A 27,130-nucleotide genomic window follows, 5' to 3' on the forward strand; every position below is an offset into this window, starting at 1 on the left:
AGGTAAACAATTATAAGGAAATAAATACATTCCAATGGTACTTACTGCGCCAGAAGTTGTACCTAAAAAAATAATTGGGGGAAGAGTATTATAATATGATAAATCATGCTGTCCTTGAGTTAACAGTTTTAAAACATTTATTCATACTACTTTTTCTCCTCATGCCATCACACTAAGTATCCTAAGACTGTCCCATATGACTTATGTGCTTGCTCTCTTTCCCACAAAAACAAAACATCCATAGTGCAAAGCACTTTCAGAATTAAGGTGGCACTTTGAACTTTCAATCTATAAACTCACTTGACAGCCGTTAGAGAAGCTAACAGCTTGCATTTTGTTTCTCCTCTTTCTATTATTATAGCTGTCCCATCTTGACTAATTCCTGTTTCTTTGCTATACTGCTGATAGTAATGAATGTGTATAGTAATGTATAGTAATGTGTGTTTCAGACCTCTGATTCTATTCTTTAAAGTGAAACCCACTCAGTCGTGTCTGATTCTTTGCGACTCCATGGACTGCAGCCTGCCAGACTCCTCTGTCCATGGAATTCTCCAGGCCAGAATACTGGAGTGGGTAGCTGTTTTCTTCTCCAGGGGATCTTCCCAACCCAGGGATCAAACCCGGGTCTCCTGCACTGCAGGCGGATGCTTTACTGCCTCAGCCACCAGGGAAGCCCTCTGTGCTTTAGGTTTATGACAATTTCAATTATCTAGGTTCCAAAACATATGCTATATAATACAGGATCCTTTGGCCATCACATATCCCTGTTTAAACTAGATTAAGTAAAATTTTAACACTCAGTTCCTCCTGTGCACTAGCCACATTTCAATACTCAATAATTACATGTGGCTATATATGACACTACAGATTACAGAACTCCTCCTTTGCAGAAAGTTCTATTAGATGGTACTATCTTAAACTACTACCAAAGCCCTCTTAAGACATAAAAGGAAATCCACATTAGTTACAAAGTTCATACAAATAACCTTTAACTTTAGAGACAAGTAGCTTAAAATTATATGTAAAAAAACAATGACTGTAAAAAGAAAGCAAAACTAAGTACATAGATACTAAATAGCAATCAAAAGCAGCTAGTATGAAATATCAGTAAGGGAGCCAGAGCATTTAAAAACTAAAAAGAAAATGTTAAGGTAATTTCCCAGGATTATTCAGGGTAATAGTAACCAGCTCGATACCTAAATAGACCTAAAATACTATTCTAAAGTATATCAGAATATTGTGACAGCTTGAATGATGAAATCCACGAAACATCTTAAAAAGATCAACTATGACCCATATAAACCCACATACTGCATTTTAAACATGTTTCAACTGATAATGTTTAGAAGAAAAAATGTTTTGGCAGAATCATGGGACAAAGTACACCATCTAGATTACATGGAACATTACTTGTGTATAACTGAAACATTATTATACATTAAAGTCATACTAGTTATTTATAACACTTATAGGTAATCTGCTGGAAAAAAAAAATATGCATTATCAGAGGACTTACAAACTACACAGACCAAGCAGGTACCAAAAAAATGACTGAAGTAGTCCAGAAGGCTGAGAGTGCATACTTGATATCTGAACTATGGAGTCCCTATCCCATTCCACAAGGTTTGCTGAATATAAATATGGATTCAACCAGAATTTTTAATTCAAATATTCTTTGAGTATCTACTGTACTGAGAAGGACCACTGTAAATATCAAAAGTACAGATCATCCAACTTTAAAATAAATTCAATCTTTGTGTCAAATGATAAATTCAACTTTATATAAGCCTGCAGATTTTAATGTTAGCAACTAATTATAAAATTTAAAAACATTGTCCGGGCCAAAGTATATCTTGTAGACCAAATCTGGTCCCAGAATTCCATACCTAAAATTATGACAATTTCTTACGGATTTAGTTATGAATGCTATAAAAAAACAAAAAATAAAACAAAAACAAAAACTGGGAGCTGATTATAATGCCCAAGATACAGGGTTTTATTCCTCATTCAAGAACGGTTGTGACTGTCTATATTAAGTCGAGTGTATCACCATAAATGGTATACATACCTGCTGCTACATCCATATTATTTACTCCTGGCTGTAAGAATAAAAAATGAAATTAGTAACATTTACTTTGCACAAGCTATATTTTATATACAATCCTCATAAAGCATAGTCAATCAACCCCTTCTCTGTATTAACTCTCTAGTCACTGACTCAAAAATTTTGGTTAAGTTTTAGTGATCCTGGTTCCCTAAGCTTGCTATAAATTGTTAAAAACAAAACAGTAACCTACAGCTACTGAAGCACTTTAAATGTTTTATTTATATGATCATAAGTTATATAAAAGATCCACAATTCTTAAGATCCAAAAAGCTGAAAACCTTTTCAGTTTGGCATCAAAACTCATCACAGTGGCCAAAGCTATCCTGAGTAACAGTAATTCTTTAGTCTTATTTATCCCACATCAGAATAAACATCTCTATGTTCTGATTTAGAAATATGTGTTAGAAATTAAAGAGCACTGGCCAAGACCCCGTGGGAAATTTTTACATAATTATTATATACTATATGCAGTGTACTACTTTATAATATTAAAAACAAACTTTGAAATGTATCTGCCCCTAGGGGTTTTGGAGAAGTCACCGCAAACCTACTATCCCAGTGGAGTATGCCACATCTGTTCATTAAAACTAACCAATAAGTCATACTAATTTTAATATCATAATGATTTCTATATTGCTATACTATCTAATACAGTCTAATAGAGTGATAAGATTATTCAAGAATTTTCTAAGTAATGTGCCATAGCTGAAGTCTCATGAATTGTGGATTTCAAATGAAATCTGATTTCTAAATTTAGGATCCAATATTAAATCACATCACATCAACTTTTAATCAGCACTCAGTAGAGCATATGTCTACTGTTTAAGATTAGAATGCTACTAGGGCAATTAAATGCTTCTAGCTAGCAAATCATGCTTTTCAGAATTCTAGACTTGCTTAATGTAGAATAACTAAGGATGTATATCTATTATAAGTAACTTAAAAAGTCCTTGTAATTCCCATCTTATAGTACTCAGGAGGCTCTTAAATGACTAACACAAATGCCTGCAAAATATATATGCTGTTTCATACACAAAAGAAATCAAAACATCATACAAAAAGTTATTTTCATAAGATTACCGGTAAGGCAGGCTGCATGGAAGCCTGAGACATATGAGACATCATCATTCCAGGCATTACTGAAGACATCATTCCAGGCATCTAGAACAAAAGTAAAAAAAAAATTACTATGTAAAACCAAAGCACCTAATAAGGTTTCAAGAATCTGGTTATTAAAGCAACTGTGTACAATTTAAGATTAAAACCCAATGAATACTATACTAGATGAATAGCATGCTTAGTAAGTGCTTGTTGAATGAATGAAGTTATTTTATTAACGATCTATTTATGTGTGTGTCATCATAATTACTTTAACAAGTACATTTAAAAGTTGAGATTATGTGGTATTTGTAACCTAAAATTTAAGAATATTCATTTCCTTTTAACTCAAAACCAACGTTTTTTACCCTTCTTTGGAGCAAGGGAAGAATTTTTTTTCAGTGTTTCTCACCTTTGTTTTTTAATATCTGTATTAAATAATTTTCATATTCATCTGGTCTTTTTAAAACCTCTCAATCAAAGGTGCTTGTAACTCGTGGGCTTTAAACAAATACTTAAGCAATAGACTTTTCAAACTCAAATCTATGCTCAAATCTATAAAGAAAAACTTAAAGCACATATACATATGCATATCTGAAAAAAGAAAGTATTAGCTTGATAGCTTAATCTCATCTACCAATGACTGTCATCCAAACCTATGAATAAATCTTCACTGCTATGAATAAAAATCACAAAAACTGACACAAATTTCCAAAGGATTTATCATATATTTAGTACAATCTCACATCATAATTTTAATATGAACAAATGTAAGGAAAACATGAAGAGAGATAAAATTATATAAAACAATCACAGGTACTGGAACAAGGTAACCAGTTATTCAGCAGTTTCAAATTAAATGAGCAATCTAAAAAATAGGAACAACAAAAAAGAAGCATATTGGTCCACAGGAACATATAAAGCCTACTGAAAGTAGAGGAGAACACTCAAACACTGATGTTTATTACTTGTGAAAGTCAGTCAACTCATGATGCAAAACCAGGCTAAGTATCATTAAAATGAAGTTGCATGGTATTTATGGATGAAAAAAATTAACAAAAAAATCCTTTTGTTCTTCAAAACACTCAATAAATTGTTTAAACATCACTAAACAAGAACTTGACAGAAAACATGTGACTAGAATTTGAAATATAGGTCAAATAATGTTTTCTTTTTTAAAGTACAGAATTTCAAAACAAATTATTGACGAGTCTCTACAACCCCATGACTAACAGAATTAGGCTTTTTCTCCTTCTTCCTTCAACAGATATATCCTCACAATTAATTCTGCTTTAGGCTAACAGCAAAGTATGTTTGCATTCTTAAAGAACTAAGTAACAAATTATGAGGGGAAGCATAGTGGGGAACAGAGAGAAATGGCCTGCTATTAAAATGGTCTGTATATAAAATCAAAAGCTAGTAACACATCCCCAAAGTAGAATTCTAAGCCAAACAGAGAAACCAAAGTCTTTTCTCATAAGAATTAAAGACACTGAAGGGAAAAGATAAATTGGGAATATGAGATGAACAGATGCACACTATCATATACAAAATGAACAGCAAGGACTTACTGTACAGTCCAGAGAACTATATTCAACATCTTGTAATAAACTATAATGAAAAATAAAAAAAAAGAATATACATGTATATATACACGTATAACCAAATCACTGCACTGTACACCTGAACTAACACAATATTGCAAATCAACGAGACTTCAATTAAAAGAAAAATAAATTCCACATTAATACCAAAATTGTGGCTACAAAGACTTTTGTGGCAACATGTAAAATGCTTATGACTGGGAAAAAGTGATAATCAAAACAGTGCATACACTATGATTAAAATTTTGAAACACAGATGTACATACCATAAAATCTGGAATAAAATTTACCAGAAATGATAATATGGGTTATTTATTTCTCATTCTGCTTTTCAAACCTTCTGGAATGATGTCTTTAAAATTAAACAACCAAACTGAAAGAATTCTGTCCTAATTTTACTTCTTAAAAAAAGGATTAAAGACATTTTAAAAGTGAGGTAAAATCTCCTTCATGCAATAGAGTATTTCAACATGACAGAAGTACAAATGACTGTGCAAATAAATTAAACTGCAAACTGAAATATTCTACTTCAGTAAGACACCGTGATCAAAGCCCATCTTAAAACAAAGCACAAAAGGGCTTACATGTAACAAAAATTTTACTAGACCAGGTCAATGAGATAGCAAAGAATATCTGAAGAGAATTTGACAGAGTTCTCTCAATTGTTCTTCTTCCCACACTTCAGATTTTAAAACATCTCAAAAATTTGCCTTTATAGATTAGTACTCGTGCTACTGGTTACATGATGAAATTTAATGTCAAATAAAAAGTTAAATTCTCCCTCTGAATCTCTGTATATTTTGAAGGGTAGCAACCAGTTAACAGCTTGTTCATCCTAACAAACACTGGTAAGATTCTTAAATTATGTACAACTGAGTATCAGGCAAGAATACTGGACTGGGTTGCCATTTCCTTCTCCAGGCAATCTCCCCCGACTCTGGCATCCAACTTGCCTCTCTCCTGCATTGGCAGATGGGTTCTTTATCACTAGCACCACCTGGGAAGCCCTCTAAAAGTAAACAGATCTTTAGTTTAATTCTAAAGCTAAACTGTTACATTATTAACATGAAACCAAGGGACAAAAACATAAATACACAAAGTACTGTTTCTCATGAAAAACTATTACAAGAATCTGATAAAATTAAGAGCTCCTACAGAGACTTGCACATCATAGAAAAGCTTGTTTCTCAAAGTCTGAAAAATCTATTTTGCAGAACTGCTACGATTTCCACTTTGCATTATTTCTAGGATACACCTAATATGGAGATGCATGTGTCAACCTGCCTGACTGAAGCTGAATTCCTTTGGAGGATTTGTGTTGACTGATGCCAGTCACTTGGCAGCATCATCAATCTGAGACCATTAAATTTTTCTAAGTTACTTATTTGTTTTAACACCACAATGGTAATGGGAATCTAGGCTGCAAGCTTATGACAGAACTGGCTTGTGGTTTAAATCCTCAGAAGTGACTTTTTTGCCTTATGGCAACCCACTCCAGTACTCTTGCCTAGAAAATCCCATGGGCGGAGGAGCCTGGTGCAGGCTACTGTCCATAGGGTCACAAAGAGTTAGACACGACTGAGCGATTTCACTTCACTTTTGCCCAGTTAGCAAAGTCGAGACGTCTGAGTTGCTTTACTGTCCCTTTTTACATGGCAGATTACCTCTTGCTTCACAGGCAGGGAACAGCCCTTTGGCATCCCAACTGTATCCACAGACTTCTCATTTAAGTGTGTTTTCTCTCACTCAGGGCATGTAATATTCTGTTGGCTAAAGAGTTTGGATTTTTCCAAAAATCCAAACAAACTCTTTGGCCAATACAATATAGTGGAATTTCTCATCAATAATGAGATCTTAAGTTCAACAAAGACAGGATATTCATTTAAAATGGCTAAAGGGAACAATTCTTGCACAGTTGCTACAATAATGCCACAACAAATTCCATAAGCCAGATCCTCTTAAAGCTTCAAAGTGGTAGCTTACACTAAGCTTGCTGAGAAGCACACTAAAAAATTACAAATGACCCTGTAGAGCTTCACAAATTTCTACTTAAGCTACTTTAGCAAATATATTAAGTGCTATAATTAAGAATTTTTAGTTGTTAGGAGACAAAGAAAGAATGAGAAGGGTGAAAGGCATACTTGAGATATAAACTAAATTGCCTAAAATATTAAGCATCTAAATATAATGGACACTTTGGCACCCTTAAAAAAATAACTCATACACAACTTGATATGCTTTTTCAAAGTAGGCAGGCAATGACTTGAGTGATATGTTTCTCTTTTTTTAATGATAAAAGTTAAATCAAGAAAATCTCTTGAAAATTCTAAGAATCATCCATTTGCAGAAAATAAAAAAATGAGTAAAAACTAGGGAACACCACACAATCCACTCAGTCATTCTTAGCATTCTAGTTTAGAAAATTTCTCATGTTAGACAAAAACAAGCATGATTCATTGATCACTCTAGATATTTTAATTTTAAAAAAAATTTCAGTAATAAAAGCAATCCTGGTAATGCTACAGCAAATTAGTTACACCAAATGTAAATTAGCCCAATTTTATTATGATATGAAAACAAAAGTGCACATCTTCACGTTGGCACCTCAAAATTTCTTTTCTTCATAATTATTTCCTGAAGTTTCTCCTGTTGGAAAGAAATCACACAACCTAACTTATTTTTTGTCTAAATATTAACTCTTGAATTTGGTTGACTTTTAAAAGACCAGTCTTGCTCCCCTTGTAGCTGGAAACTGATTACTTAAGATAGTCTGAGTCTCGCCTTTACACTTGGTTCCTTTTAAATGTGCTAAAGTTAATTCCACAACACACTCTACAGAGCCTAGTAAGTATAGTATTTAAAGACAACTATTTCCTATACCACTAACTTACCTTATATATTCATATAAATATATGAATGCAAAATATTAAGTTTTGAATAAATGTGAAAACTACATCTTTGAATGTAACTAAATGTTCATTCAATTGGAAATAAATAGAAACACCGGTTTAAAGCATATTCTTAACAACCCAAAATAAGTGGCTGCATTCTGGGACAATCATTTACTTCCTCTTCATCTACAGTTACAAATAAACTCCAGACATCTGTCACTTTCTGATATAACATTTAAACAAAAAAATAGATAGTATTTGCAAAACCACTTCCACATGGAGTAAAACCTTCCATTTAGTAAGTCAACTTCCAGTAGTCATTATTAGTTTGCTAAATTCTTTTAACCTGGAGACTTTAGAATCACTGAAGTAAAATACTATTTCTTCAAATTCTAAGGTGTAATGTAATGGCATAATCTCATACAGAAATACAAGGAAGCAGCCTAGTACAGCTATTAAGTATACTCTGGAATCAGATTGCCAGAATTCCTACCCCAGTTGTGTGACCGTGGGCAACTTTCCTTAACCCTCAATTTCCTCACCCACAGTACGAGGAAAAATAGTACTCATCTGATAGGATTGTTGTAGGAATTAAAGGGAATAATACATGAATACACACAGGCACTTAAAGCAGCACTCAATAAATCAAAGTTGTTTTATTACAACTGCTCTCCAACTCATATAAAGTATCCCTCATGTTGCCCCTTCTTTAGTCTATTCCCTAGCTATCTGTTAGATAGAACTTCAGTTCTTTAAAGACATCTAGTAAATACTGTAAAACCATTACTTTCAGTAGGAATCAAAACAAGTAACAAGAGGTCAATCCTAGATTAAGGATCACATTTAGTGCTAGCTCCTCAGTGTCACTTTACAAGTCACTCAACTCTCCAAACCTTATTATTCCTCTCTAAAATCTAGCCAATCCACTTTTGAATCTGGTTGGATCAAATTCAATAGGGCATATGAGTCAGTTATATACACACATGGTGATAAAAATTATGATTTTAACACAGATTAGGTATCAGTTCTACTCCCTGAAACCTTACAAAACTATATGAAAAAAGAGCAAGTAAGGAGTTTAAAATATTTAGTCCACTGTCTCTTGTCAAACCCAAAACTTCTTAAATGAAGGTATGGAAAATATACGTGACACGAAAACTTAGAAAGGACCTGAATAAAAATGAACTTTTAGTTTTTAAAAGTTCTAAACATAATGGGGACACACACAAATTGTGGTGTTTCATGTCACATGCAATTAAAGATTTTATAAAACTTACTCTAAAAAGTCAACTAAGCCTCTTTCTGGATTCAAGTCCTCTAGGACAAAAGCAAAGAGGGACATAAGACTATTACTACCCTAAATGCTTTAAACTAGATTTACTATTATATCTAGCTAAATCACTAGATATATGTCTACATGAAACTTAACTACGCAGATATAGCAGAGACTCAAAACACCTGCAGTAGACAACATGATTAGTGCTTGCATCTGCAGAAGAGAAGAAAGAGTGACTGTCTACTTTATTTAATAAAAATGATAAAAAATATGCAATCATCTTAAAATCATCATTCTGAGCATTAATAACTTTCTTGATACCTGAGGACCAAATAAAGTATACCAAGTCCATGTTTTCAAACAGAAACTTAATGCTCATTTGTTAATCAAAATTCAGAAAGTCTTAGCCCAAACAGATCAGGAGCTAATTATGAAAATTGTTTTAAAAATAAGTCTAAGATAAATGAGATGAAAATTTTGTTTTAAAAAAAAAAAGTCTAAGACAAAGCAAACTACATTTCAACTCACTTCTCACTTGCTGACATGTTTAGTCCTTTAAGAGATTTGGCAAACAGCAACTCTCAGATTTGGAGAATATTCAGATTTCCACTTCGAGAGCAGTGGATTACTAATTAAGAAAGAAGCAGATTTTCTTTCAAGCCCAACATGCAAAAATATTTAGTGACCACCAACTACAATGAACCTTTTTTAATAAGTAGAAGAAACATGATTACTTGACTAGGGAGAAAAAAGCAAATATAAAAGTCATTTTCACTAAATATCCAAATATCTACAACTATCATGACAATCCAATCGGCAGTTGAAAGATGAGAAAACCGAGTTTGGCCAGGCATCTGAGTAATTCCTTAAGTTCCCTGAGTGCAGGGTACACAAACAGCGTTCATCTTTGTACTGATGCATAGTCAAGAAGAAGCTTAACGTCTACTGACTAAAATGGATAGTGTCTACTGGCTGAACTGACAACAGAAACGTGAAGATATGGAAATAGGAAATAAGAATGCAAGACCAACGACAACTTTACGAGACATTGTATATCCACAGATTCCTACTTATAAACCTTTACAACTTAGGCCAATTATTTCTACAAAAACTCTAGTACACTAGTACATAGCTGTGTGTATATATATAGGTGCCAAATCTATATTTATTGATATACTACTTCATAATGACCAGAAGTTATGCCATCAAAATTTCTAATAAATCCAATTAAAAACCAACGAGTTAGCCTGTTACAATCTATTCTTTCCTTTTTCATTTACTTTGGATTGTGCCTTGTGGCATGCAGGATCTCAGCTCCTCCACCATCAGTGGAACCTGTGCCCCTACCCCTGCAGTGGAAGCACACACTTAACTACTGGACCAGCAGGCAAGTCCTTTTATTCACTTTCCTTTTTTGATCTCACCATTAATGAATACATTTGTTGCACTTTACAAGCTGTTACATTTATGTGTGTTAATACTTACTAATTTCAATGTTGCTCTGGGCTTCCTTGGGAGCTCAGAGGGTAAAGAGTCCACCTGCAATGCAGGAGACCTGGGTTCAATCCCTGGGTTGGGAAGATCCCCTGGAATGGGAACCCACTCCAGTATTCTTGCCTGGAGAACTCCAAGGACAGAGCAGCCAGGCAGGCTACAGTCCATGGGGTCGCAGAGATTCAGACACGACTGAGCGACTAACACACACACGTTTATGTGTGTTAATATGCCCTCTTCTCCTAAAAAGCAGACTAAATGGATAAATGTTCCCAATCCATTTCTCACAAAATGTTAAATTTCAGGCAATGTTAATTCTCTGCAATGTGATAGACAAAGCAAAATAAACAGACAAGGGGGGCAGTAATGGAAACTGCAGAAGTGGGGGAGGGAAAGATGGCCAAATAAAATTTAAAATACTAGGTAAAAAGTTTTAAAAGGCTTCAGCAAAACTTGACATCTTTAGAAAATACTGCACCCTGTGAATCTCAGGGCAGGTACCCCAGGGGCTAAGGGGTATTATAGTTCATTCTTCCAAAATGACACAGTCTCCTTAACATCTCTCCAAGTAATCCCCATATACTTAGAAATACTACTCTAGCTGAAGTTTTTGAATAAATTCATACTTAAATAAGTTGCCATGTAAAGATAATGAAATTAAAACCTATCAAAATCTCACTGTATTCACAGGCTAAAAGTTATATCAACACATTAGGTATGGGTCAATCTATTTTTTAAAATGTACTCACCTGGGTAATATAAATGCATAAAGAAAGTTACCCAGATTCAACAATCTGTAAGTAGACAACCTAAAAAAAAAACCTTTTTGTCACTGGCTAATGTCCAATTACACGGGAAGGACTTTGTGAACACCCAAAAATGACGATAACTTAAAAGCAACAACAAATGAACTTATAACATTAGTCATAGCCAGATCAATCTAAGATAACAATATACTGGTTCTGGAAGGCCTATATTTCAAATCATTTCTCCCTAGGGTATGGAAAAATGTGTGGCAAAACTTAAAGAGATGATCACCAATGAAGTCATAAAGACAGAAATACACTTGCCTGTAATTTAAAGTAAATGGAAGTAACTTCTTTAATTTTATTCACCAAACAAATATTACTTATGTATTTCATCTTATTTCTCTTCCATTTTTGTCAAATGAAAAATCAATTGTAAAGGCAGACTCTAAAAATAAGTGTAGCAATGTAAAGTCATAAGTAACTACTGAAAACAGTTACATGTAACTGACTGATCTCCTGGCTTATATTGTAGGAAAGAGTATCTGTGTTTGTTTCATTCATTCAACAAGTAATTTACTGAGCACCCATGATGTGCCAAGAACTGTGCTCAGCACTATAGACTCTTAGAAGTTCAGATCACAGGCTCTGCCCTCTAAGAGCTTACAATCTATTACTCACTGAAAAGACAAAGCAAGTAAAACCATAATAAAACAAGGCTAGAATAAGTGAAACAGTAAGAGTTATGGGCAGATTACATAGGATTTTATTTTGATAATCTGAAGGGGAGATGTATGCTGGGCAAATTTATTGTTGAGGACCTCTTGGAGAAGACAGGACTTGAAATGGCAGAATTTAGGTAAATAAAGTTCACAGTGGTAATGAGCTGGTGGGGGCAGGAGAGCAAGAAAAACACAAGCTTGGTCGTGAAATAATATAATCACTCAAAATACCATGAGAAGACCAGTCCGACTTCATATTAGGGAATGCAAAGGCATGCAGCTCAGAATCATGCTTTGAATTATACACCAAGAGATCACTGAAAGTTAAGTTGTAGAAAGTAGATGTTAAGCTATAGGCACAGGAAAACACTGAAAGTTCTGGGGCAAGAAAATAACTCACTGAAATCTAAAAAGTTTTTGAGGGGACAAACTTGAAGCAAGAAAACTAGCTAATAAGTTGTAACGATATCCAAGGCATGATGCAGTTCAGATAGCAACAGGAACAGAAATAAGGTCTATAAAAACCTGCCTTATTCAATATGAGAATAAGAAAATCCAACTTGAAGAGGAATTACTCATTTATCAATTTAACTAACAAAAGCAAAAAGAAAAAATACTGAATAACTAGAATAAGGGTGGCATTACTAAAAGAATTTCTTATTTTCTTATATATCAACCCATAAAATCTTATATATATCATCTATTCTTATCATATGATCTAAATTGAATCATAGGCTGTTAGAGCTGAAAGGGACCTTAATTCTTTTATTCTACTCTTCTCATTAAAAGAAGAGAAAAATTAAGAATTAAAGAAAGGGGAAAAAAGATGGGGAGGAAGACTCTCTTGGGCTTAACTGAAGAAAAAAAATCACCTGTATAAGGACAGTTTATGTTGTAGAAAAGACAACAGAAGAGTAAGATGCGAAAATATTTTAAAGCAAAACATTATTTACAATACACATAGAGAAAGAAAACAGCTTCATACATATCTTAATATAATCTCTTACTGGAAATAACATTTATACAACTTGTAAGGTCCCTTCCAACTGTAAGATCCTATAACTCTATAAAAGTAGAAGCAAAACTTTCCCATCGGAAGCTACTGTACAATAAGAAAGGTAAATTTAACTTACAGGATAAACTTCAAAGAGTATTATTAAGCCCTATTTGATAATTTCCAAATGCTTATTACTACTAACAGATTGATTCTGAATTCTAAAAAGGGCATTATAGGTTATCTTCTGAATTAAAACAAATGAAAACATACTACTCCTTTAATCATTTGCTCTAATTTCAAAAAATACAAACTCTGGCTAACATAGACTGTTATGTTCAGTCTGTATATTATTTTACAAACAAATTTTAAAATTTCATGTCATGTTCAATAGCATTCCAAATACCATAATCATTTAGCAAGTAAGACTGCCACCAATTATAGTCCTCAGCTGGCCCCAGAATGAGATCTTAATGTGAACTAGACAATATACATGAAGGTTCCATAACCTTCAGTTGCCAAGTCTAAAGAATCTGTGAATTAACTTTTTAAAATTGGATGGCAGAACCCTACCAACTTTGTGTCACTGCAGCCAACTATATAGGCACCCTGCTTCTTATTATCTTCTGACCACTTACTGCTCACTAATACTTCTGAGGTTGGGTAGAAAGAAGACATGATGCAGAAAGAAAGATCAAATTTGAGAATTACCAACTTATTTTAAGGTAGTTTTTTATAGGGCTTTAAATTAGATTCCTGGGTACATGATTATATTATTCATGCCCTCTCAGTCTGCTATAACACCTAAAAAAAGCATTTGCTTTACCATGATCTGGGCTCCATATTTGTTAGATACCAAGAGGGAAAAAAGGGAATAACCTAATTTAAGGGGGGAAAAAAAAGGGATTCTCTTAATTTCCTCAAAGCTGGACTCTTAAGTCATTCAATCATTATCCTAAAAGGAGCCAACAGAGACAGACAGACTTTTACACATCTAAATAGTCAGGGTAAGCATAAAGGCACAAAAGCTTAAAGGGTGTTCCTGGTCTAGGAAAAATGTAGAAGAAAACCACAAGGTAGAAGTATCTGAATGAATGTGTACCAAGTAGCAAATAACCTTACTAGGAAGATGGTCACTATAAAGTAAAGAGAAAGGGCCATAAAGCAAACTGTGACCAGCTTATGTCAATGAGATACATGAATACTTAAAAAATAAAATAATATCTGCATGTTACTCGAAATGACTAGCTGGTATCTTGGTTTTGGTAGTGCAATAGCACCAATACAGCAAGGGTAAGCAGGTCAATCCCTTGCAAAACTTACCTTGATTGGCCCAATGGAAACAGAAGGCCCCAGAAAAGAGAGAAGCATCTGGCAGTAGCAAATTGTTTTATTTTATCTTTCTGTGGAAAGAAACTAATTTTAAATAAGAACCAGAGCATTTAAAGAATAAATATTTTTTTAAAGCTCATTATCTAGTTAGAGCAGCTCTACTAAGAAAACAAGAAGAGCTCCTTGCTGTTTAGAGATGGAATGAAACAGAAGAGGAATCAGAGTTGTTTCTCCATCACCTAGGGAGTTTTAAAACTTGTGTTATCCTAAAGTAACATAAATAGTTCTTTTATTTAAAGAACTCCTACAAGTAGAATCTTTTGGGCCTGGTGCCTTTGAATAAAGACTTTTATACAAAATTAAGGGCTATATTTCAAATAAAAAAGAGGATAAACCACTTGACATTAAGCCCTTCTACTCTTGAGTTTAAAAAAAAAAAGACACAGAGTGAGCCCCTTTCTCCACTGCAATTTCACCAATAACTCAAACCATCAAGGTTTAAATGATTATCAAAGCAAATGATGCCCCCAACTGGCAGAAAGCTCATACCTAATTGACTGGCTTTCCAAAATATTGTTATCCTAAACAGTTGATGATTTATCCAGATACTAAATGGAAAGAACCCAGCCACCAAAGGATATGTGTATTACAGAACCTAACAGGGGGCATAAAATTATTTACGGTAACCAAACCTGTTACCTTTCTTCACTGTTTTACTAGGAATTCAGTTTTACTGAATTCATTGAGTCAGCATTAAAACCTTTTGGTCCAAATCACTCCCACAAAATGTCTGTTTACAATTTATGCTGGAGATGGAAGGGATAGCTAGCTCAAAAGCAGGAGTGCAGAAGCAATAAGCATTTAAGAAGATAAAAAAACAAACTAGTGTAAGTGGTAAATAATCTACCTATTTGGCACCATCCTATGAAGAACCAAATCAGAGTAGAATCTTCCCACATCCACCCCCACCACACACATACACACAGGACAGGAAGCTACTTCAGAAATAAAATTCATTCTAAGTCAAAGGCCTAAACGATTGCTGTTTTCAGATTTTATGCAGGTACAACGTCCACCGACATAAATTGTATTGACATAGCAAATTACTTCAGTTGACATTTTTGGGGGGAGTAAAGCCATTAAACTCAAAAGCTTAGATATACATTGCTACTTTTAAATTAAAAATACAAAATAAAAACAACTCAGCTTTGTTACTGCAGAAAGCAAACCTCTTATACAGAAGACTTCAATACAATCAAAATTTGATTAGTGTCATGATTATCCAACATTTCACTTACTTAAAAACATTATTTTGACATAAAATGAAACAAACAGCTGCAAGTATGCCACAGATTTTGAAATTCCTTGACATAAGAATACCACAGGCAAAAGTAAACAAAAACCAAACTTTCTTACTTGTCCCATTGGTGGTCCTCCCATTGGGGGCATCATTTGTGGCATCATTCCATGAGGTACAGGAGGCATATTCGCTCTCTGACCCATAGGATGCATTCCCATTGGGGCATAATGCATGCCAGGGTGCCCCATCTGAAAAAGAGGGACAATTTTAAAATTTGCCAAGTTTCAATAAATGACTCTCAAAATTTGATTCCTATAAATCAGTTCTGTGCATGACATAATATTTGGCTAATGTTCGACTCAATTACTTGGCTAAACTTTCTTGTCTTAAATAAAAGAATTACACCAGTGTTTATGAGCTTTAACTTGACCAAATTTCAGAAAATGGAAAAATTAAAATCAGTTCCGGACACCTAATTCATAGTTTTTTAGAGCATGCTGATTTAATCAATTGTCAGTTGGCTTGCTAACTGAGAGGAAATGCATGTGAAGGCCAGCTTAACTGTTATGGTGAAAACCACAACTTCGTCCTACTTCACAGATATAAGATAGCTAACTATGTTCATTTTATAACGTCACATTATCAGATTCATTTCTAAGCTGATTTTAAACTTTAGAACGCTGAAAATTTACCCAATTAACTGAGATGAGGGCTGATCTTATAAAAGAGAGCGTCGGTACCCGGGGACACTTCACTTCTAACAAATACATTATTTCCTAATAGGATCTCTAACACAGCTAAAATTACTTATGCAAAAAAATATTTCCCTCCCCAAAGACTAAGCTCTGTTATTTACGAACACTAAACGTAAACAACCAATTTAGGCACCTTAATGCGCTTTTTATAAGCCAACTCCTTTCTTTACGTGTGCCCATTGTTACAGGTCGTAAAACCAGGTAGTCATCTGCTGCCAATTCTCCCAGCTATCCCCCCTCTGCGAATACCACTACTACCAGTTAAGATTCTGGCAGACTCTGTTAAAAGTCTACGGAAAAAGTCTCCGTCTCCGTCTCCCAGTCCCGGCTTAACCCGGCCTACCTCTCCAAAACGCTCACCCCGCCCAGGGCCCAGCACCTCCACCGCGCATCTGCCTAGGCCGAGCCTACTGAGAACTTCCAGGGTCCCACTTCCTTTCCTTTGTGCATCCCCGCTCTCCATTTCTCTCCCTCGGAACAAATCCCACCATCTCGAGCTCTTCCTTCGTCCACTCTCATCTTCTTCTCCTTTTGGAGAATGCTTCCTGTCTCTCTGACTCCGTTTTTCATTGTGCCGCTTTCCCTCTGCCCCACCGCTCCCTTACCGAGGGCCGTCTCCTCAGGAAGCCGTCAGCAGAGACCCAAGAGCTGGAGCAGAGGCTTGAGCCGGACAATCTCCGCTCCCCGTCCCCGAGACCCCGCGAGGGAGGATGGTTCTCCATTTCACTCACCATGAGGCCTCCACGCTCGGCTCCCGTCCCCGGCCTCATCGTCGGGCTCAGACTGCTCCGCCGGCGGCCACTGCCGCTACACATACCAACAAGAAGCGATCTGAGTGGCTGGCGCCCACTGGGGCCAAGGGTTAAAGGCTGCCCTGCGCTATAGGGCGGGATCAGCGGGGCCAGTAGGCTGACAGGCTTCCCCGCTGTCCAATCAGACTGCGCTGCCGACTCGCAGCTCTTCGGCGATTCGCCCCCGGCCTCAGCCTAACTCAGCGTCGCCTGCATGGAGTTGGGGGAGGGGGACGGAAGAAGTTTCTGCGCTGATTCCCCTGCAGGGAAAACTCCACCAACTTTCCCCGGGGACGGGAAGACGACGGTGTCCCAGCTTCCCGAACTTAGACTGCCACACCACGTAGGGGGTGGACCAGTGGAGGCTGCCACCTTCAACACCCCCCCCCACCCCGCCCGAATTACCTAAGCCCCACAAACCTGAGGCCGCCAGGGGTGGGGTAGGGTGGGACGGGGGTAGGGTAAGCAGCCTCTAGCGTTAGCGGTGACTGGGGCCGGTAGTGTGCGCGCGGGACTAGAGGCGGAGGGAGGGCGCGGGGCAAGCTAGAGGAGGGGTCGTCCGGAGCGGGTACGAGCTCCTTAGACACCAGCTGGCCAGCGCGCGCCAGGGTGGGGCGGGGGGTGGAGGCTTGGAGGGAAGTTGTGTTCGGGGCGGGGAGAACAATGTGAAAGGGAAGGCGGTATTGAGCAGTTAAGGGAGATGAGGGCACCAGGCGCTGAGCTTCCGTTAATGAGGGAAGCCGGGGGAGAGTGCAGGTGTAGAGGAGAAGATGGGAGAAAGCAAACAGGTTCGGGAGTGTGTCTTGGCGGGCGCTAGGACCGGGCGTAGAAGAGGTGCGGCTTTGGGACTGCGAAGGCACGCGCTAGTTTAGAGGTGACGCGAAGGTGGCGGAGGTTTCTGGCGGAGAGACTAAACGCTTCAGGGAGAGGAAAGTCGGCTTCCTTGGGCCTCGGCTCGCCTTCCCTCGTACTGCTTGCGGGTCGTGCCCTGGTCCAGGGGCGCTCAGCCTCTCCTCGGCCCCATGGCACCTTTCTTGCCCCAGCGCGCACCCTTGTGCACCCCTGCGCGCCAGGGCCTAGTGGTGGAGGCCGCGGGGGGGCCGGCCGCTCATTGGCTACTGCGACCGCGGGCGGGGCGGGTGGGCGACGCTGCACCTCAGAGGGCCTGAGCGTCTTTCCCGCCATGTCGTTTGTGGAGAGCGGGAAGCGTTGGGCCCTTCTGCGCCGCCGGCCCGGCACCCCTGTCCCGTTCGCTCGACCTGCGTATTCCGTTTTCAGTCAGGGAGATAGCTGGGGTGAGGGCGAAATCGAAGAGGAGGAGGGATGCGACCAAGTGGCCCGTGATTTGCGGGCGGAGTTCTCGGCCGGGTCGTCGTCGAAACCCAGAAAGGACTTGGTACTCCGGCCAGATGGGGACGGATCTCCGGTTCTGCCCGATAAACGCAATGGCATTTTCTCGGCGGATGCGGGTGGTAAAACCCTGGCTCGGCGTTGGCCGGTCCAGGTCCTCTCAATTCTCTGTTCGCTGCTGTTCGCCATCCTCCTTGCCTGCCTGCTCGCCATCACCTACCTGGTCGTAAAAGGTACAGAAGGAAGCCCGGGCCTTGAAAGTCTATCCAGAGTTTACTTCAGTTGAGCTTGGACGTGGCCCTTGCCTTCATCGCCCTCGCCCCCATCGAAGGCGGCAAGCTTGGTAGCTGGTTTCATCCATACGCCTCATCCGCTCCTTTCTTTAGTCTTCCCCTTTGTCTTCTCTTTTCTTAAAAGTAGAAGACTTTGGTCGGTGATCAGGAGGCCCGTTTTAAGAAAGGGTCTTGATAGGTTGGTAGTCTTGAAGAAATAATGAAATCAGTGAACACTTGGGGATAAAATATTGGTAAAATCAAGCAAAATGCAAAACAACTGTCCTTGAAGGCGGTGAAAAGGGTAATTTTAAAAGGCTATATACAAGTTCGAAGACTTTAATCCGCAAATGGTTAGAGGTGTACAATCCACCTGTTCTGTACACATTGAATTCCTGAAGAACAATGGATTTCCATTGCACAGGCCAAAATGTCTACTTCGGTAAAGTAGTCCTCTGGTTTTGTACTAAGTTTGTAACCCACTGTTATTGTTGAAATTCTGTTTCAGAGCAAGATAGTCTGTTCTTTCTCTGATTAATGGCTTTACATTTCCGTGTCTGAAGTTGAAATACTGGCCAGGTTGAAATAGAAAGAAATATGCCTTGATAGGTTTTCCAGAACTCGTACAAATGTATTATGTGTTTGGATATTTTACCGTGGGAAGAATCAGACCTGAGTTGAAACCTCAGTTCTAACAGTGATTTTGGGTAAGTTATTGGGGAAAAAACTACCTTAGTTTGTTGTATGAAAACCTCCCAATATGTTACTCGAGTACTAGTTTTACTTCACTAAGTAGAATTAAATCTGTTTAATTATAGTTTTTATTTTCCCTCGTTGCTTCAGGCCCCTCATGAGCTGTTCATGGCATCTAACACCTCTGCCTGCTTGATTTTCATACAGAAGACAGATTGACATGTTAATGTGAGAGTTTGATCTCTTCCTACAGTGGTACTGGGTGTAAACTGTCAGTGTTAAATATTTGGGTGCCAGTGTTTCATTCCTCTACCACTCCCCTCCCCCATTTTTTTCAAAGCAGCTCAGTTTTGTCTTGTAGGTAGTTATTTCTGTTTTACTCAGAGAGATTGCCTTTGTTCATAAAGTCATAAAACTTGCTAAGTGGAAGTGCACTGCAGAAGAGCTTAAACTGTTCTTATTTGAAGAATAAATAGCTGAACTCAAAAACGAGTAATTTGCCTTGTATCAATTGTCTTGGGAATAAAAATTCCCATTTTAAATACATAGCAGTTGATCATAAAGACATTTTATTTGCTTACTGAAGGTCACATAGCTAGTAAATGGAATCCAGGTTTGAACCCAGTTGTTTCCAGCTCCACAGCAGTTTCCAGAACTCCGTGTCTTTCTAGCCTTTGAGCTTCTGTTCAAGTTATAAAATCATCTCTTTTTGTATTTACAGAGTTACATGCTGAAAATTTGAAGAATGAAGATGATGTAAACACTGGACTGTTAGGTATGGACCTTACTGTCACTTGATTTTTGAGCTCACTTTTGTTTTTTATGTTTTAATGATATACAGGTTTGGATAAAATATGTAATATATTCCCTGTGCCATGTTGTTTCACTCTTCTTCGTTTGTATATGTATGTGGTATGTTTTGTTAGACTTTCTTTTTATGTATGAGTATATGTTTGTATGCCAAACACACTAGGAATATGTTTTGAACACAACTGTATGTAACAGACCCAGAGAATACTTAACATTTTTTAGCTACCTTTTGGAAAAGCCTCTCTACACTTCTTCCCAGGAAGTAAACAAACAAACATCTCCTCACAGACATAACAAAGATAACATCTTAAGCAGGCCTCAGAAGAAGTTTTAAGTTCAAATCTCCTTATAAGCAACTTGGTTTTTTAAAAAATATGAAAAGCATTGGGTATACTTAACACAAGCTAGTTATGACTAGGAAAAAGACAGACCTGAGTTTCTATAGAATGTCAGTAGAATGCCAGTTTACAGATTTGTAGTAAAATTCAGTTCTTATTTAACTTTATTTTTCTCTGCCAAAATAATTGTGAAGAGTTCAGAATTCTACCTGTCTGGCATATTTTACTACTATTTGCTATAATTTATTTGACTGATCACCCTGAATTGGGGATCAGGGTATGGGAAATGATTGAGACCTTATCCCACTTGTTATTCCCTCCCCCAACCTTAGCTAAACTATTTAAACTACCTCTTCAAGGCTAATGTCCTCATGATTAGGACAACAGGGTCCACCTGACTTTGCCAAAAGGGAAGCTTTTATCTTCAAATTACGAACAGGTTAGTTTGCTAGATGTCCCATGAAAACTTGTCTGTGCTTGTCTTAACTTCTGGCATGAGAAAACATGTCCTTTTCAGTTACTCATTTTGTTAGTGTGCCTCTGTGTGTTGTTAAACTGTTGCATCCCTAAAATCAACAGTGATCATAAGGCATTTCATAGCATTTATTGATCTGTCAACTCTTTGACTGAAAGGAACAATATATAAGCCTAAATGCCTGTTAAGAAACTTAATTTCCGAAGGAGCTGAGACACTGCTATTCTCATGCTTCTTTCTGTGAAAAATGTTCATGGGGAGCCCATTTATAGTTTTTTAAAAAAGGTTCATGATGAGCATTGTATCAGTGCCTTTGGGAGTTGATTGATCCTAATGGCTAACAGGATTAGGCTATTACAGTGTTCTTCTTAACTAGTGAGGTAGTCCCACCAAGGAGATGTGATTAATACTTTCGGCTTCTCCCCATATCTTCCCTGGTTGGCATTGGAATCACACTGCAGAGTTTGTAGGGCTTTCCTTTTATAATTGTCCTGTAAGCCTATTTTTCAGATAAATTAATAAAATAAAACTTAAGGTCATTTAGTTGAAAATCACATTCCAGCCATTCCTCCTTGAAGTTATTTTCTGGCCAAATTGATTGCACTAATCATATATAACATTGAACTGTTTCATTTTCCACATTTGCTTTTCTATCAACATTTTCCCAAATTTGATCACGTTTCGCAGTTAGTCCTATTTCCAGTTTTTGCATTTTTTCCGTAGTTTTATAACTAGGAATATCAGAAAGAAGGGTAAATCATCTTTTATTTGAGGCAAACCTGAAATAAGTGCATAAAATAGTAGAAGGAATTGCCTTTAGCAGACACTCCTTAATTTGAGACTGTTATCAAATGTAGTGCTAGTACTTTTACAAACACTGTAAATAGTACTATACAGAAATTGTAATCAAACTTTGTGGAGTTCCTTCAGTGTCTAAAAAGTTTTAAAATTTGATCTTTGGTTCCTATGACATCTATTAGTTAGTAGTTACCTTTAAGTCCCTTTTGTGACTAGAAGCAGATTCCTAGCATCTTGCAGTGTCAGGGGCTGTTTATTTTTTAGCTGCCCATTTACTGCTCCTTTTATGCTTGAGATGTTTCCAGGCTTCTACACATTTTCCAGAGAAGAGATGACTGACAAAGATGAAGTCTGCTCATTTAGAGAGTTGATGATTGAATTCTCTTCTTCTTCACAGTGATCAGTGAGACTTTGTATCATCATAATTGAATGATATAGAGTATTAGAAATATGGTAAAAATTTCCAAGGGAAAGGATGTGTTGGGAAATGACCCATTCTGTTAGAAAGGTGCAAGTTGATAGCAACGGACTCAGTTTCTTCCTCGCAGTGACTAATTAAAACCATAAACTTGAGCTTTTTAGTGGGTGTATAATATGAACCTTATAATTTGAGCCCACAGTCTATTAAGGAAATAATACAGTACTTTCTGTAGCTGGGTAGGGTAACTCTAATATTTCACTTAAAAATTCACAAATATGTTATCCTACTCTGCAGCAGAGTCTTTGTAAAATTTTGTATATTGCTGATAACAGTAAAAGAACCAAGGCAAAAAAGAGAAAAACAAAAAGCCCTAAAACACTGGAAGGATACAACCAAACTGTTAGTTCATCTGAATTTTGGAATTATAGTTTTTTTTAAACCTCTGTTGTTTTTAGTGAATGACTGTAACTCCTAATGAGAAAAACGTTGTTTAAAAAAAGCACAAGTTTAAGGAAGTGTGAAAATCATGTTCAACAATTAATGACAGTACTGAACTTTTACAGTATGCAAGAAATGTGTTATTTCACCTGGTATTCTCAACTATCCTGCATCCATAAATATAAAATACTCCTTCTAAATCAAAACTCAAGACAGTGTACATTAGAATTTTTATGCCATCAGATAGCTAGGCATGGTAGCAAGGCAAAAACAATACAGGTCATTATCCGGAATTATCAGTGTGCAGCTGAATTATTAGTCATTAAATCATGACACATCTCCTCTTAACATGTAAAAGTAGTAATGAGAACCAGACATTAGGAGCTCTATTTCTCAAAAATTGGTTTATTATTGTTAGTGTGGTACTACCTGGCCCAGCTGATGGAAAGGATATTTCTTAGGCTCATGAAGTCAGACTTGAGTTAGCATCAGAATCACCTGGAAAACTTGTTAAAGCGTTTTGCTAGGCTTTACCTAGTCTCGAGTTTCTGTTTCAGTAAGTATAAGGTAGAGCCCAGAAATTTGCTTTCCTCATAAGTTTCTAGGTGATGGTCATGGTGCTACTTTACAAGAACCACCAGCCTAGTAGTTCTTACTCCTCAGTTATATCAACAGCAGACAAACAGAAAAACCCTGAAGATTTTCTTACTCTGAATTTATGAAATTTCAGCCCCAATCCTTAGTCTCCTGGATCAAAGTTAAAGTCACCTAATTGGCTGCACTCTCAGTATCCTCTCAGGGTCTGTTGGACCCAGTCTTCATTTTTAAATTTTCTTGAGCAGTTCTTTTTCTAAGAATTATTTCATGTCTTTTATTCTTACTTACGTGACCTTCCACAGAATAAAGAGAAAATTGAGATATATATATTTTTATAGAATAAAGCTTATTTGATCTTGAAATTACCTGATTGGAAATTGGTGCATTGGCCCCTTTTATATATCTAAGATACATTATAAGATTTTAATTATCTTATTTATCTGTATCTGGAAACACTTTGTTATTGTATTATATTAGGAATCATTTAATATTACTCATCAGTTATTCTCAATTATGCTAAAAAGAATAAAATAATTTTGATGGATTTGTCCAGAGCAGAGGTCAGTGAACTGTGGCCCTCAGGCCAAACCTGATCTGCTACCTGTTTTTGTAAATTGAATTTCATTGTAGCATACCTGTGCCCCATTGTTTTATTTATTGATTATGGCTGCTTTCATGCTAAAATGTCAGAGTTGAGTAGTTGGGAAAGAAACCTGATGGTGAGCAAAGCTGAGGATATTTACCATCTGGTTGTTTTTGGGAAAACTATTGTATTCTCAACCAGGTGTCATTTAACAGAGAGGACGAAGGCAAAAACACAAACCATCCCCTTTTGCTAAAATATGTATAATGTTCTTTTTCATCTTTTATTAGTCTATGCCTACTAATTTATTTGATACTGTTTGTAAATGGACAAATGCTAATGGCAGGTGATTAGAAAGGAAAGGGGGGGAATCATTGGATTGAGCATTCAAGTTGTTTAAAAATCTAAAAATGAAGATGTTTTACAGATTACGGAGCTAAGTTGGCTAAGTAATATTCCATTGTATACATGTACCATAGCTGCTTTATGCATTCATCTGTCAATGGACATCTAGGTTGCTTCCAAAAAATGTGGAACACTTAATAAATTTGCATGTCATCCTTGCACAGGGGCCATGCTAATCTCTGGATTGTTCCAATTTTAGTATATGTGGTGCCAAAGTGAGCACTCATTGTATTTTTTCTTCTACTTTTGTGTGTGTTTGAAATTGTTCATAAAAAAGTTTTTTTAAGTTTCCCATGTGAATATGATGATTTAACATGATTGGAAACTACAAATGGTACCTAACTCAAGTTTCATCAGTTTCAGTCAGAATATTCCCTTCCACTCCTTAACCTTTTAATAGGAAAGGGAGTAGAATTCCTACAAGCTGAGTGGCAGATGGACAGGATAGTTGAGTGGAGACCTGTATCAGTGCAGCTGCTGTACTCCCTCCCACCTGTGTGTTCAGGTCGATGGCACTGGTAGGGGAGGAAAGGCCCCTTTCCTCTGCTCCTGTACTTGGAAATAAGCTTGAAGACCCACGGCTGTTCAGCTTTTTGATAAAGTTGCGCACATTTACTTACCATAAAAATTGTTGATTAGTTATATGCATGAGTCCATCAAAGCTTTTATTAGTAGCCAGCTGGTTATAGTTTTTACAGCTTATAAAACTACCTGACTGTTAAATTATTTTTGATTTTTAATTTCATAACTTAGTTATATGAGTTATAATCGCATGAAAAAAATTTCACTAAAGCACAGGTTACCATTAATCTACTTGTGTATTTTCAGGTTTTTTTCTATTTGTTTATATGTATATAATAAGTATAATAGGATATGTGGTTTTATCACAGCTGTAGAAAAAATAATTGTAATCATACATATGCTGCAGCTTCATTAAAATATCTTGGAGTTCATTCTGTATCAGTAAACATAGTTCAACCTCATTCTTTTTTTATTACTGCATTATATTTCATAGTATGTTAGCTCACTTAAACATTTCAAATGTCAGAAGCTCTAAAACAGGACTTGGAATTCATCAATATGTGGTCACATCTTGTCCTGTTGCTTATTTATGACAGGAATACATTTTAGAAGAATGTAATTGATAGCTTAACATTTTTTTAATAACAAACCTTTCCCAGTATGGGAACATGGGAGGATTTTATTTTGTTTTTCTGTTTGTTTTTACTTACATCTCTGACTTCATAAAACTTCTGAAAGTCATCTCATCTCTATAAGCCTGAAATTGCTAAATAATATTGAAATGTTTACAACATATCATAATATTTCTTTGCTGGAAGCTTTTTTAGAAACACATAGAGCTGCTATCATATTTCTAGAAAAATAACTACACTTTGAAACAAAAATCATATATTTTGAAAAGCAATCTCCCCAATTAGATAAGTGAAGATAAAACTCCAATAAAGGGGTTAGACTAGGAATTTCCCACCTACTCTCTTATTTGCTTTAGGTGAAACCATTGAGTCCAGGGGGTTACAGTAGATGAAAGAGAGAAATTTCCATCATATCACCTGATGAAAATTAACTATAGAGAAGAAACCAAGGATGTGTGTATTTAAAGACCTGTATTCTTTGACATAACAGTTCAGAAATTTGTTACAGATATCTCTGTATAACTGTATAAGAATGTTACTTGCAGCTTTATTTTTAATAGTGAAAAAGTGCAATAATAAAAAATATGCAGTGGAATTGTGGCTATGTGTACTGGATATGGAAGGTCTCCAAAAATGTTGTGTGAAAAAGTTCAGAACAGTTTTTCTAGTGAGAATCCCATTTGTGGAAAACAAACTGAGAAAATACATACATGGCATACATTTGTATATAACTGGCTCATTTTTGTACATAGCTATCTACATTACCTATATTTTTACAAAAGATCAACAATAAACTGATTGCTCTTAGAAACAGAGTTGGTAAATTGGGGAAGGAAGACTAACTTAATTTTTATGTACCTTTTAGAAATTATGTTAACTTGGTAAAATGGGTTTACAAAACATAAGTTAACAAATTTTTAGCTTCAGGAGTTTTGTTAAAAAATGTAGTTGTGAACTGCCAACTTTTGTGGTTTTTCTGCTTGTTCACACATGAATTGAGTAATTTCAGAAGCATACACACATTTCTAGACCACAGTATTGCAATGTACTACAGTATTGCAATGTACTCTTTTAGCCCCATCGTTGTGATGTGACTTTTATCAAGGATGTAACTATTGATCAGTTCAAAGTGAATGTAAAATAACTAAAATGCCCAAAATGAGGCAGGCACTTAGATCATAGAATAGTAGTTATTTCTGAAGACTCAAGAATATTTTTGTATTAAATCCAGTAAGTGTTCTGTTAAAGCACCTGAGTAAAAAAGCCTGATGGGCTTTAGGGAGCCTCACATTTTGTTATTGTTGGTTATTTTGTGTCTTTCTCAATTTTTTAGATATTCAGAATTTTCCATCATTCCACCACAGTCCCCAGACAGTCTCTGAGTTGGCAGGAAGGTTGCCCTCAGTCTTTACTCAGGTTATCTCTGCTTAGTCCCACATTGGGTACGGTTCTAGAGTTTGACTGTGCCAGGATATTGGGATGGGAGTACGATCTAGTCCTCAAGACTTTGCCCAAATGAGTTACTGCTGAAACATTTTGCATTCTGTTCAGGATGGCCTTGCAGATGCAGCAGCTTCCAAGCCACATGACCATGTGCTATTTCTATGCCCCACTTAAGGCAGAGGCATCTGCAATCTTGGCTCTGGGCCCATCTGCCAAGATTCTATATACAGATCCAATTCCTCT

The 27,130-nt window shown here is 36.7% G+C and overlaps 2 protein-coding genes and 1 non-coding gene across 7 annotated transcripts in view; 1 reads left to right on the plus strand and 2 right to left on the minus strand.

The window, feature by feature from the left end:
* PRPF40A (pre-mRNA processing factor 40 homolog A) overlaps positions 1-17,186 on the minus strand; it is a 58,353-nt gene extending 41,167 nt beyond the window's left edge. For 3 of the 5 annotated variants that reach the window (XM_065931555.1, XM_065931554.1, XM_065931553.1), the window contains exons 1-5: positions 16,925-17,149; positions 15,681-15,812; positions 3,188-3,268; positions 2,069-2,099; positions 46-62 (exon numbers count right to left, since the gene is read on the minus strand). In XM_065931555.1, coding sequence (XP_065787627.1) covers positions 46-62; positions 2,069-2,099; positions 3,188-3,268; positions 15,681-15,812; positions 16,925-17,134 — 471 coding nt within the window. In that variant the 5' untranslated portion in view covers positions 17,135-17,149. Of the gene's footprint in view, positions 1-45; positions 63-2,068; positions 2,100-3,187; positions 3,269-15,680; positions 15,813-16,924 lie in introns of all 5 variants that reach the window. The other 2 variants (XM_065931557.1, XM_065931556.1) reach the window with 1 other exon arrangement.
* Positions 17,187-17,749: 563 nt separating this feature from the next.
* ARL6IP6 (ADP ribosylation factor like GTPase 6 interacting protein 6) overlaps positions 17,750-27,130 on the plus strand; it is a 34,587-nt gene continuing 25,206 nt past the window's right edge. Inside the window, exons 1-2 of the mRNA XM_065931558.1 lie at positions 17,750-18,693; positions 20,147-20,200. Of these exons, the coding sequence (XP_065787630.1) occupies positions 18,294-18,693; positions 20,147-20,200 (454 nt within the window). The 5' untranslated portion in view covers positions 17,750-18,293. The remainder of the gene's footprint in view (positions 18,694-20,146; positions 20,201-27,130) is intronic.
* LOC136165698 (U6 spliceosomal RNA) lies at positions 24,410-24,513 on the minus strand. Its single transcript, XR_010662700.1, has one exon. It is a non-coding gene; the product is annotated as a U6 spliceosomal RNA (small nuclear RNA).

The sequence above is a fragment of the Muntiacus reevesi genome, chromosome 3 (assembly GCF_963930625.1).
Source record: "Muntiacus reevesi chromosome 3, mMunRee1.1, whole genome shotgun sequence".
Lineage (NCBI taxonomy): Eukaryota > Metazoa > Chordata > Mammalia > Artiodactyla > Cervidae > Muntiacus > Muntiacus reevesi.